Below are 14,369 nucleotides of genomic sequence, written 5' to 3'. Positions count from 1 at the left end.
GTGGTTACACCCCCTTTTCTTTGTCCAGTTTCGCGCCAGAGCTGGGGCTGGAGTGCCCCAGCACCGGTTTGAACTGGACTATGCATGAAGCACCTAGTATGCCCTAGGCAGTGTGTTTCTTTTCAGCCCTCCCTGTCCCAATACACAAAATCCTGTCTGGGGAGGTGCTCGCACCTCTCCAGACAGGAAACCTATTGTCCAGGCCTCCCTCGCTGGAAGGACTCCCAGCAGCAGGAGGTCAACTTGTGTCTGTGGCAGCAACATCCATTTTGTGACGCTGGGGCTCTGGTTAACTTTAACCTGTATAGTCAGAACTAACATGTCTTCTCCCTCTAGAAGGGTGGAATGCTACCCCCGTCGCCAGAATTGGCGAGGGGGTAGTATTCCAAAGCGTATGACACCTTACACAACATGTTTAGATAAAGCCAAACCAAAGTTAGCATTTAACCGCGAGGTTCATAATGCACTTAAGAGTATGTGGTATGGCAATATCATAGAACAGCTAGAAGGACATGGTTCCGAAAGCTGCAGACAGGCTCAGCTCATGCTAGAGCACCATCTCACACATAACCAAGCACTCTGCCTCCAGGATTGTTAAGGCCTGCCATAGGAGTGACTTATAGGTTATTATGTGTCTATATATAAGGTAGGTATAGGGATACTACACCTAAGCAAGGGGTGATTACACGACCTTGCCCCAGCTGAGTGATCAGCCAGATGTGTCAATTTAGGTGGCCAGCCAGGGGTGGCATAATACATGCTGCAGCCCCTGGAAATGTAATGGATTTGGCAAACCCAATAAACCCTTGTAGGCTTGGGCAATGAAATTTGATCAAGTAGGAAAATGTCTACAAGGGATTTCACTTAATTCAAGAATTAATTGTAATTCAAAAATAACTTATGAGTCAGTGCAAAATCATCAGACTTCACGGTGTCCTACAGGGCAACCAAAAACAATATGTATAAATATCATGGACCATGATAAATTGCTGTACTTCCTAGTGACTGCTGCGAACAGTGAATGAAGGACTCTTTAACGTGCTGCGTATTAGAGATCATAACTCTTGGAAGCTTTATTGACGAACCAATTGCAGCTTGAGAGCCTGCCTACCTTATTGATCAACATCTTCATTAAGCACATTTTTTAAATTTCCAGAGTTTGGAGACAACTTTTCTCCCACCTCTTTTGTGAATATCAGCTAAGACTGACATCGAGAGGCTCTCAAAATGTCTGCTTTGTTTTTGCATCGTATGCCTTGTATCACATTTGGCATAACTTTAAGTTGTATTTTGAAGCCTTGAAAAAGTTACTTCCATGATGAAATATGTGTCGGCTGTTGTCTCTCACCGAACATTGCTGTATCAATTGGACTCGAAAATTTCATCATCACATTGCATAGTCCTTGTAATCTCTCTTTCTTTAAAAACTGGAACGAATCAGATATATCATATATATGTTCAGTGGGATTATTAAACTGTTGAGAAAATGAATAATTTTTCCTGGACTTTGTAAACCTGTGAAAAGTAAAGAACAGTTTTTGGCAACTTCTAAATACATATGACTAAATTTAACAAACTTGTTTGAGTACTGTGTATGCTATTTGATAAATATATATTAGAATACTGGTATTAATAGGTCTATGTTCTTTACATCATCACCAGTTTTAGGCACTATGTACCTTGGCTACAATCAATGACATAAGATACGGGAGAACCCCTGCTTTTACCTCCAGACGTGTTTTGTTAAGCTATTACAAGCCTTTATTATAGGTTTGTCTATTGAATCTTCAATAGCATTTGATAAATGGTGTACCTTCTGTGTTTAGAGGCGTAAAATATAGACTCATCTTGTGTTTTGATATCATTACGCTAGGTTCCCATCAAATTATATCACATTAGCAAAAGTCCACCAGTATATGCCTCAAAGCTCAACCCAGTTGGTACTCCTGTGTTCCACTTACTCGAGAACTTTTCCCGTTTTTGAGTCACTTTACAAAATTGTAACCAGATATTTAAAACACACAAATGCCCCTTTGTATTGTAGCTTATTGTATTAATACCCCAAACTTCTACTTTTTACTCACTTTTATTGAGTTTTTTTAATGATTCTTCCAGGATAGTATGCTCCAGCTATCAGAGAATGTTGTAGGTCTATTTCCCCAGTGGGGTCTACCAGGACAGAACATACTTTTAGGTTGTTTAAATTTTAGGCATATACTGGTGGACTTATGTTAATTTGATGGCAACTTGTTGGAATTATATAACCGCTTGGAGATGCAATGGCGACATTTGACAGTTTTTCATCTCCCTTACGATGGAGCGAGTGTCCATGCCAGTAATCCCTCATCTAAAACGATCTGTTAGGGTTGCTTAGAGAGATTTTTTTATCTGGTGTTCCGAAATATCCTTCTTATATAGGCACAGTTGTCTGATATTTTGTTCTTTTGATTATTTAGCCTTGTTGTGGCAACAGTTAAAGATTTTTTTGTCTGCTCTTTCAGCCGGCTTACTTTTACCTGATCGTTTGTTCTTTTTTAAATCACCTGTTGTGATGCTTTTGCTCAAAGGACTGACCTATATGTTTCCTCCAACAACATTTCTGAAGCCTGAATCTAGTTCTCACTTTCCTCAAGTGCACTATATTTGAGCAAATGCACAGGTGTTTTCTCCGACTGCTCACCTTAAAGACTCCATTCCTCATATCGATAATATCAACTCATTGCGTGAGTGAATTACAAGCACCATCTATCTATGAACTATATACTACCTTCTTCCCATACAAATCAATACTAGGTATTAAAGTGGCATTTCTCCTGAAAGTCATCACGCTTTTCCACAAAGGACAGTATCTTCTGCTAACTTTCTACGCCCCCTTATCGATCCAAAGAGGACAAAAGGCTACATCAACTAGATCAGAGAGCTCTGAAATTTTACATCGATTGTACCAAGGAACATTGGGCGAACAATCAGCTTGTTGTAGGCTTCGTGGATGCAAAGAAGCAAAGCTGTGCAGAAATATACCATATCCAGGTAGATTGTCCTATATATCAAAACCTGCTATGGATTAGCCAAGAAACTGCATCCAGAAGGTAAGTCTCTGTGCTCTTGCCACCAGAGCAAAGGATGCTACCACATCGCTGGAATGTAGGGTTCTAGTCTTGGTTATCTGTGAAGCTACTATGTGGCATGAATTCACATGTTCATGAGTCACTACTGCCTGAATAATCAGGTCCAGCAAAGAGGACAGTGTGTCTATTCTGTCCTGCAGGATTTCCTGATCGGATTCTTTCCACAGGCCCACCACATGGGGAGCTTCTTCTTTGGTCTCTATACACAAGGTGAGGAATCTGTGGTTATTAGTGTCCACAGAAGAACAAGTTACTTACCTTTGGTAAAGCTCTTTCTCTTGGATACTCTAGCAGCTGAGTTCTCACCAACCCACCGACTCACCTCTCCATTTTGTGCAATCTATTTTGGTCCATGATAATAGATTCCAATTCATAGATCCGCACATTGGCTGTCAGAAATTGGTTCTCTGGTTGGCAGAGGTATGCACCCTGGCCACAATCCTATTCGAGGTAAGTCAGATAAGCACCATATATTAACCTGTGCTCACCCTCTAGTAGCTTTGCAAAGAGCAGGCAGGCTTGGCTCAGGAGGCAATGTGTAAAGTATTTGGCAAAGCAGTAAAACTGTGAAAACACAGAAATAATCCACACCAGATTAGAATGATGGTGCTTAATTTACATGAACAAAAAAACCCGAAACAACAAAAATCCAATGAGTGGAACCAGAGTAATGAATCTTTAGAGAATATCTGCAAACATAGCGCTTAAAATCTTGAAGTGCTAACTGGGGCATTCTGGTCGTGCTTTATTGGGGATAAATCCAAAGGTTCAGGCCAACTGCCATGGAGTGCTGGTTGGCTCCAGGGATCAACCTTGTCCCACTGAAAAACTACCTTGTTGCGCCATAGACTGGCTTGGTGCGTAGAGCAGAGGAGGCGATGCATTGTTGATAAGGATGGATGTAGTCTGTTCCGAGCCACGCTACCTGAGATTGGTTGAAGGAGGGTGCCTAGTATTGTAGGCGATGCATCACTGTCTAGCCAGGCAGCCAATGATGCAATGTCTTTTAAACACAGTGGCAGTACTTAGGTGTCGGGGGAGATGCACTGGTTCTGACTTGCGCAACAACAGCAATAGGTGGATTTAGCAGAAAACAGCCAGGAAACCCACTTCCAAGGCTGGGTTGGCACCCCCTTAGCAGGGCAGGACTCTCAGTTACCGGAGTGCAGAGGCTTTAACAGGGTTGTTGGAAGTCTTTGATGTCTCTGAGACTTCGGAACAGGCAGCAAGCCCTTGAAGTCACTTTGGTTCTGGGGATGTAGAGCTGCGGGTCCAGTCCTTCTCACTCGCAGGCAAGGTTATTTGGCAGCAGGGCAGGTACAGCAAATTGACAGTCTTTTCAGCAGCACAGCAGCCCTTCCTGGCAGAAGTTCCTCCGGTCCGGAAGTGTACTTAATTGGTGGCTTTTGACGTGCATTAGACTACAAAGGGAAGCCTTTGAGATGCACAGGGTCCTTACCGTACCTGCCCTGTCTCCAGACTCCGTACAGGGGGGTATGGTATGCAGCCCTAAGTGTCAGCTCCTCCCTCCCATCCTGAGCAGGATGGCCCATCAGGATGCTGATGGCCCATCACTTACACATAAGCTCCCTTTGTGTGTGGCTATCGAGAGTGACATTTTTGTACCTGCAGCTTAAAATTAATCTTTACCATAATTTGTGATTTGAAATTGAGTCCAGAGACCCCAAATTCAAAGTCCATCTTTTCCCAATTGAAAATGCAATAAGGTTATCCCAATTTTAACCTATGGGAGAGATAAGCTTTGCAGTAGGGAAAAACTAATTAGAATTTTTCTTTACCTGGGCATAAAAAACTTGAAGGTTCAAGTTCAGCATTTTAAATACTAAATATCAATAGGGAAAGGCTCACTTGACCTGAGTAACCAGGGTTTGCAACATGTTAATTTAAAAACCCTCAATCACGTACATAGGTCGTAGGCGGTATATCTTGGTTCTCCGCCAAATTGAAAACGTGACAGCCTCACCATTGGGCTTCTTTTTCATATGCTTACCTCCACCCGGAGGCAAACCACTGGTTATTGCAGTAGTGATCAAGGAAAGGTGAGTGTGAAGTGCTCTCGTGAAGCGAGTTAAAATATGGGAAATTTAAGAACCTCGTATGTCCTGGACAGTATTTTTAATAAGTCTGAAATCAAGGTAAGTAAAAACAGTGTTTTGCGTGGAAAGATGTTATCAGTGTAACGCACTAGAAATGATCAAAAATAGGTCGACATGTTTCAACCCTTAAAGTTCACCCATTCGGTTCTTCGGGACCTCCGTGAAGTGATGGAGGCTGTGTATAATAGCAACAGCCTTAGAGAACAATACTATAGTTCGCTATTTTCGAAGAAGGTCATTAGTACCTGTTTATTGTAAGAAAGAAGAAAAAAGAAAACGAAAACTAGAAAGTCACATATGGCATTCATTACATGCTTCCAAAAGTAAGTGTACTTACAATGGTGTCTGCTGTCCCAGAAATACGTATTAGTATTAATGGGGTACTGAAAAGAAACATAAGGAACTCATAAATTGGCAATTCTTTAACCCCATCTTAATCTAAAAAAGGGGGGCTTTGGGGTTAGCAGCTCTATTGTCATACTTAATACCCAGTGTATATGGCTGAAAGTATACAAAACACATAGCGATGTGGCATGAGTCCAGCATGTGTGTATCAACACTGTAGGCAATCAACACTTTGAGTTTGTGAGTGTATGCAAGTTGAATTAAGCATTGGGTTTGTGGTGAGTAGATAGCGTATTAGATGTTGATTGCATGCGTTTCATTGCTTTCTCTGCATGTTTCACTGCTATTTACGGTAGTGAATGCTGTTTTAAACAGAAAGATTGCTGTGTGACTGATATGTATATAACAGCGATCCCTATCATGATACATGAGGGAGTTATGCGTGATGAATGATCAGCGAGCATGTTTACATCGGGTTATACGCGATCAATAACCTGTTTAAATGTTGGTTTGGAAGCCGTATTTAGTGAATATATTCCATTGTTCTCTGGGGTAGCAAGTGTTTTTAGGCTAGATGGTAAATTACTGCAGCTCATCATTAGCGGTGATTCTTAACAAAGAAGACAGTTGTCGGAGGTATCAGAGATGTTAAAACGGTAACCTGTGGCATAGCTGAATGCATTTAAAATGAGTCACAAAGCAACATACCTTCAAGACCAGTATTACGGGCTTCAACAGGGTACCTGCGGGCACATTGAACCGGCTAGGAAAAAGTTTAAATTGAAATTAAAGGTTTGAAAGTATACCGTAGGCGTCTCGTGGTCCGTTCCTTCTCCATTCGTAGTACCTCCTTTTCTCGTTCAGAGCGACTTATGCTCGCTCTTCCTACGGCGCCTAGTTGGGGTAGTAGTTGCCAATGTGTTATGGCAGTCAGTATGCATGGACATAGAAAAAAGACTCTGTTGTATGGATAATTGTCGGCAAGATTACTCCCAACAATTAAATACATTTCTAAAATAAAACAAAATTAAACAAAGTATGTCGGACATTCTGCAGAGACTTTTAGGAATTTCTAGAAGATTTAGGAAGTCCATTTGAGTATGGATTTGTTCAATAGGAAAATGGGTAGCCATAATAAGGAAATAAGTAATGTAAGTGCTTTATGATTTTGGGTATTCATCCTCGATGGTGGGATGGCCTGTTTGGGCGCATCCTCATGCTGTCTTCTTAATACTGAAGTAATGAAGGGCATGGTTATTCTGGACTTATAGTGTTAGTACATCTTGTCATTCAATTTGCAGGTGTTCAGTGTGAAATATAGATTGGTTGCCATATACATTGTGCCCTTATGTTAGTTTGGATTTCTATTTGGCAGTACAGGCCATCCCACCATCGAGGATGAAGGCCCAAAATCATAAAGCATTTACATTACTTATTTCCTAATTATGGCTACCCATTTTCCTATTTAACAAATCCATACTCAAATGGACTTCCTAAATCTTCTAGAAAGTCCTAAAAGTCTGTGCAGAATGTCCGACATACTTTGTTTTATTTTAGAAATGTATTTAATTGCCGCGGGTTATCTTGCTGACTATTATCCATTCACATACGACAGTCTTTTTTCTATGGCCATGCATACTGATGGCCATAACACATTGACACCTACTATCCCGCCTTAACTGGGGCGCCGGAGAAAGAGCGAGCACAAGTCGATCTGAACAAGAAAAGCAGGTACTACAAATGGAGAAGGAACGGACCACGAGACGCCTACCGTATCCTTTCAAATCTTTAATTTCAATTTAAGGTTTTTCCTAGCAGGTTCAATGTGCCCGCCGGTACCTGGTGGAAGCCTGTAATACCGGTCTTGAAGGTATGTTGCTTCATGACTAATTTTAAAAGCAGTCAGCTATGCCGCAGGTTACCGTTTTAACATCTCAGATACCTCCGACAAGTGTCTTGTTAAGAAACACCGCTAATGATGCCCAGCAGTAATTTATCGTCTAGCCTAAAAACACTTGCTTCCCCAGAGAACAATGGAGTATATTCTCGAAATAAGGCTTCCAAACCAACATTTGAACAAGTTATTGATCGCGTATAACCCAATGTCAACATGCTCGCTGATCATTCATCGTGCATAACTCCCTCATGTATAATGATAGGGATCGCCGTTATATACATATCAGTCACACAGCACACAGAAATCTTTCTGTTTAAAACAGCGTTCTCTACCGGAATTAGCTGTGAAACACGCAGTGACAGCAATGAAACACAATATTGCAATCAACATCTTATACGCTATCTATGCACCATGCATAAGCCAATGCTTAATTCAACTTGCATACACTCACAAACCCAAAGTGTTGATTGCCTACAGTTTTGATACACGCATGCTGGACTCATGTCACATCGCTATGTGTTTTGTATAATTACAGCCATATACACTGGGCATTAAGTATGATAATGGGCTGCTAACCCCAAAGCCTCCCCTTTTTTTAGAATAAGAGGGGGATAAAGAATTGCCATTTTTTAGTTCCTTAATTTCTTTTCCGTACACCATTAATAATAATACGTATTTCTAGGATAGCAGACACCATTGTACGTACACTTACTTTTGGAAGCATGTAATGAATGCCATATGTGACTTTCTAGTTTTCTTTTTTTTTTCTTTTTTCTTCTTTCTTACAGTGAACAGATACTGATGACCTTCGAAAATAGCGAACTATAGTATGGTTCTCTAAGGCTGTTGCTATTATACCCAGCCTCCATCACTTCTCTGAGGTCTTGAAGAAAGCCCCTCTGACCCGAATGGTCAAACTTTAAGGGCTGAAACATGTCGACCTATTTTTGGACATTTCTAGTGCGTTAGACTGATAACTCGTCTTTCCACGCAAAACACTGTTTTTACTTACCCTGATTCCAGACTTATTACAAATACTGTATAAACAACTAAGGAGTGACTCAATGAAAGCAATAAAGTAACAAAACTTAACTATAGTTTGTTAGATTAGTAACAACCCCCACAAAAACCACAGGTGTTCAACAAAAGAGGGACCGACTACTAGAAGCAACCTGAGTCCAGTTGTACCTATAAAGAAAAGAGAAACATCTCTTTCTTTATAAAAGGACCCTCACTCACCACTAGTTGGTGACATGCTTCATCATTGGGTCCCCGCTGGGGTGGCCGAATGCCTCCCCAGCGTGCTACAACGCCTGAATTACAGCGGAGCAGGATGTGTTGAGTGCAACAGTGCTCAAACTAAATTGTGAGAATAACTGTGAGTGCAAATTAAAAAATACAAGGTTGATACCTAAAAAGACTTTTAATAGAGGTCAACCCGTATTAAATAAAAACAGTGTAAGCGGACCAACTAGGTTCTAAATTAGGAAACCTGTGTCCTTTAATAAAAAATCAACTTTCAACATGTTTCTGCTGCTTTACGTGCAATTTTGCTCAGCATTCGTCAGGACCTAGTATAATTAGAAAGACAGGCCTCCGGTGGTGTGCACGCGCTAAGGCGCACCCTCCCGTGAGGCACTAAGTGTGAAAAATTGGAATAACTCACGGTTGATGTCCGTGACGGCTCACTGAATATCACAGGAGCGAAAAAACTTTGCAAGAGGGAGATATTTTCTCCTTGGAAACTGACGGCGCGGGAAAACCTTCACGCGGTCTCAAAATCGGACACTCGCGACTCCCCGCCTGGTACCTACACTCTGTTGCCGTCAGCCCGGGTTGACCTCTATTAAAAGTCTTTTTAGGTATCAACCTTGTATTTTTTAATTTGCACTCAGTTATTCTCACAATTTAGTTTGAGCACTGTTGCACTCAACACATCCTGCTCCGCTGTAATTCAGGCGTTGTAGCACGTTGGGGAGGCATTTGGCCACCCCAGCGGGGACCCAATGATGAAGCATGTCACCAACTAGTGGTGAGTGAGGGTCCTTTTATAAAGAAAGAGATGTTTCTCTTTTCTTTATAGGTACAACTGGACTCAGGTTGCTTCTAGTAGTCGGTCCCTCTTTTGTTGAACACCTGTGGTTTTTGTGGGGGTTGTTACTAATCTAACAAACTATAGTTAAGTTTTGTTACTTTATTGCTTTCACTGAGTCACTCCTTAGTTGTTTATAAAGTATTGTTTGGGGTACAGGAGTGCCTACTCGTACCCTTCCTCTCTTGTTGATTTTCAGATTATTCCAAATACTGTCCAGGACATACGAGGTTCTTAAATTTCCCACATTTTAACTCACTTCTCGAGAGCATTTTTACACTCCCCTTTCTTTGATCACTACTGCAATAACCAGTGGTTCTCCTCCAGGTGGAGGTAAGGATATGGAAAAAAAAAGCCCAATGATGATGCTGTCACGTTTTTAATTTGTCGGAGAACCAAGATATACAGCCTACGACCTATGTACGTGAATGAGGGGTTTTAAATTAACATGTTGCAAACCCTGGTTACTCAGGTCAAGTGATCCATTCCCTATTGATATTTAGTACTACTGCAAGGAAGCTGAATGGATCACAGCCCCTTCTTTCGCCCCCCACTTGATTAAAGGCAGCATTTTAAATACACTGCACCCTGCCCTTGGGGCCGCCTAGGGTCTACCTTAGGGGCGACCTACATCTATTTAGAAAGAAGGTTTGGCCTGGCAAGTGGGTAAGCTTCCAGATCTACATAATAATTCAAAACTGCTCCCACAGGCTCTGTAGTGGCAGGCCTGAGCCATGTTTGAAGGTCTACTGAAGTGGGTGGCATAATCAGGGCTGCAGGCCCACTAGTAGCATTTAATTTACAGTCCCCGGGACACATGTAATGCAGTTTACTAGGGACTTCTAAATAAATTAAATATACCTACTGTAGATAAGCTAATGTTACCATGTTTTAAGTATAGATCACATGCACTTTAGCACTGGTTAGCAGAGGTAAAGTGCCCAGAGACCTAAAGCCAGCAAAAATGAAGTCTGCAAAACAGGGGAATAGAAGTCCGGTGAAACCACGCCGAGGATGCCAGGTCTAACAGTGGCACAATCTGATTTTTATGACTCCATATCAAACAACGCAGACAGACACTGAAATCTGCTTGCGGAGGTGCCAGCTGTGTAGGTGAGGAATCTGTGGTGGTTAGCCAGAGTACTAGCCTTCGAAGTCAAGGCCCAGCAGTCGGGGCACGACTTATCATCATGGTCAGCCTCGAGGCAGTAAAGGCACCAATGGTGGGGGTCGGTCACCGAAATTAGGCGGTGACAGGCGTCACAAGGTTTAAAACCAGGCATCCCTAACAGCACTGCGAGTAATGAAAAGAGATCAAAAAAGTTAGTCAAAAAATGACTAGAGTACTGCTCTTCCCGGATCTGCGCTTGCTGGCGCGGAAGGGCGCGAGGGCGGCGTCTAAGTACTCCGACGTCATCTCGGCGATCACGACGCTGCCGACGACGGACGCAGAGCCGCAGACGACGCCTACCGACGGGCAAGGGTACTGCTGACGAAAACTTTCCGGATTCAGCCTGATGCCTGGGGATATTCTAAGGTACGGAATCTAACACTAACTAATGTTTCTTACAGATAGATCGTTACCGAAGGTAAGTAGCTTGTGCATTTATGCTTTAACATGCTTGTTTATATTCTTCCTATATGACGTTGTGGCATTCTGGGACTCAGATCATCTCCCTCAGCACATTGGTTGAATGATGTTTGGTCTGGTAATGTACTAATGGACTAAGTTCTTCTTTCCATTACTTTTACTCTGTTCTCCAACATCGGTCTTCTCCTGATCCAATTTCCCGGTGCTCTACTTCCACTGTCTCTAGTGCTGCCCTGCTCAATTCATGCTTTCAATTTTCCATCGGCTCCTCTGATCGATTTTCTACCTACTCTGCTGGACTGCAATTTGTCTTCTGTATCCTTAGCTGGTCTGCCCTCCCTCTTATCTGCCCGTTTCCTCATGCGCTCTGCTACTTTTTTACCTTGTTTCACCTGTTCTCCCCACTGTGCTGCTATTCTCTATGGCTTGTCTTCAGTCTCCAGCTTCAATTTTCATTCATGTTTCATGTTTCCAACATGCTGTCCTAGCCACTTACTCAGCAGTCACTTTCTTGTGATTGAAGGGGAATCTTACCAATCAGGTTAGAGGACTATGATATGACAGTATGATAAATGGTTGTTTTTCTTAACTTTTTTTCTAATTCGGTCTACAGCATAGTTAAGTACACTTCATTTACATTATTCACTATAGGGTGGATGTCAGATTTGTCAAGTCCAAGATCTTGGTCAGGCAGCATCCTGTTCTATGTCTAAAACTATGCTTAAAAGCGTAAGCGAGCTTCAAGCCTTTCGTGCCTCAGGCCTTTCAGTGTTCCACAGACAGGGCACTTCACACTTTGTATACTCACCCCTCTGCTCTTTTTGTCTTGAAAGTGTTTTGGGAGCTCCATGTGAACAATCTAATCATTCTTCCCATATACAAATACATCTAGTTCTGGGAAGGAGATCCTGCACACTTTTCATCTTTATCAGAACACTTTCAGGAATTGGTATTAATCAGACCAGTAATTTGTGACCTTGTGGGGGAGTGGTGCTCGCTAAGTATTTGTTAAGACCACCGTTACCAGATAGTGTCATCATCCATGGCTAGACTGTATGCAGCCTAACTTTTGTACAGTGTTAGGGTTTACTGCACTAGGACTAACGTGATGTTGGAGATATTTTCTAGGGCTGTCAGATATGTACCTGGCAATTGCCTGGGCTACTACATGTAGTAAAACCTACAATACAATCTTCATCCTGAAGCCATGAAAACATTTCCTGTGAAGTTGTATTAGGCTACCAGATTTAAAAAAATTTCCTCCTACCTTTCTGAGGAGTTGTGGAATCAGACCACATATTGAGAATGGTATCATCCACTATATGCAAGTTGGATAAAGTTTATTTGTAAAGCGACTCCACACTTTACCCGTGACAAACATTATTTAGAAAACTTACTCCACTTGGCTTATATTTATCTACTTAAAGAGAAACTGTGAGGATTTACGTCCACATGTATTACCACCAGTTTGGGAGAGCTTTGTATTAAAACAGTCGAAAGCTAAATTTCTGTCCTGCCGCCTGGTGGCAGAGATTATCTAAAGTTGATAATGGGTTAAGGGCTAAGCACTAAGAGTAATAGTCACAAGATGGTAACTCCTTTCTGCTTCATGAAGTAGTGTGTGCCTACCCACAGTATTTGGTAGGCACTTGGTAGGCATGGCCTTCTGCCTACCCTTCCACCCAATATTCAATACTCGCGAACACTGCCCTGAGGCATGGCTAGCTGATACGCGGCACAGGGAATGCAGGCACACCCATATTAACCACTGGAAAGCACCTTTCAACAAGCCCATGGGGTACCCACTAATTAATGAGTCAAACACATTTCTTTTGTCTTTTCTACCTTTTTTTCTACTTTTAATGAATCTCAACCTCAGGGTGGTTGTTACTTGTTTGTAACTTCATTCTGTTGAACCAGAGGTGCCCTTCGGTTTCGATCTCTTTTCCTGGAGAAATTGACCTTGCTTCTTGCCATAACTTTTTAAGAGAGACCTTGTGAGCCAAGTCATGTTGTTCAAGGCTGTCTTCAATGTGGATGGTACAATTCCTTTAGCTCAAAGATGTTTTCAGTTTTATAAAAGTCAAAAAGTGTATCTTCCTTGTTCCTTATTGGTGAGGCTTTGCAGTCTGTGGCTAGGGCCCTAACGTTGTATCCTGTAATGCTTTTGCTAAGTTTTTATTACTTCTATAGGGCAGATGTTAAGGCATGCAGTGCCTGTCAAGCCATATTGTCTTGTCTGTTTTGGTATTCTAAACTATGACTGACTGTGGCTCTTTCGCCAGATATCTACCATCATTGTTCCATAGGCAGGAAGCTTTAAAAGTAAATTGTAGTGCAGCCACTAAGTGTACTTGCACATCTGTATTAACTATATGCATTTTAGCAAGAGATCCCCTCCAATCTTTGTGGTTTACTCATCAGTGTATACACTGCACCCTCCCATTCTTGTAGCAGAAATTTCCATAAAGAGAGAACACAGAATAGTAGGTTAAACTGATGCATGTTAATGGAGATTGAGGTACTTTTAGTCCTTAACTTTGCTTCTTTACAATATTCGTGCATGCTAACTTTTACCTCTTCGCTGTTCCTCATTAAAATCTAGTGAAACTGAAGGTAAAATGTTGAAATCAAAAGTAAAAGGGGATTGGCTTCTAGAGCAGCATACATGTTTGAGGGCTCTTGTGAAGTGGAAAGCTGCATCATATTTGGTTTCCCCCTGGCTGGGCTGGTGAGAAGACTTTTAACGATCTTTGATGAAAAAAGAGTAAGTACTAATTATGAAGTATTTTGTTTTTTTGCTGTAGGGGGCTGCATACGTGGAATTTGATGTGCATCTTTCCAAGAATTTCGTGCCCTTGATATACCATGACCTCACTTGTTGCATATCAATGAAAAAGGTATGTAGAAGCATGCTATAAATTATGTATATGAGGTCATTTTGTATGACTAGACACTTGGGCATATTTATTACCTTTTGTCCATTGTTTCTGCCACTCTTGCAGTAACTGTATTCTTCTTTCCCATGTTAATCAGTATGTTGGGAAAAGTGTTGACAATGGCTCTTCTAGGAGTCTGCGGTTATAGATCTAGATATGACTATAGATATATCTTTATAGATGAATCAGGATTGTGTATATATAGGTAGATAAATGTAGATCTATCTAGATATGTATCTCTCTAGTCAGCCATCATATGA

General features: G+C 41.6%; 1 protein-coding gene across 3 annotated transcripts in view; it reads left to right on the top strand.

Annotated features, from left to right (window-relative positions):
• GPCPD1 (glycerophosphocholine phosphodiesterase 1) overlaps positions 1 to 14,369 on the top strand; it is a 733,645-nt gene that overhangs the window by 395,331 nt on the left and 323,945 nt on the right. For all 3 annotated transcript variants that reach the window (XM_078649507.1, XM_078649508.1, XM_078649506.1), the window contains one exon: positions 13,978 to 14,070. In XM_078649507.1, the coding sequence (XP_078505633.1) occupies positions 13,978 to 14,070 (93 nt within the window). The remainder of the gene's footprint in view (positions 1 to 13,977; positions 14,071 to 14,369) is intronic.

Source organism: Lissotriton helveticus, chromosome 6 (genome assembly GCF_964261635.1).
Source record: "Lissotriton helveticus chromosome 6, aLisHel1.1, whole genome shotgun sequence".
In the NCBI taxonomy this organism is placed as follows: domain Eukaryota; kingdom Metazoa; phylum Chordata; class Amphibia; order Caudata; family Salamandridae; genus Lissotriton; species Lissotriton helveticus.
The sequence above is the reverse complement of the archived record's forward strand: the minus strand, read 5'-3'. Positions and strand labels throughout refer to the sequence as shown.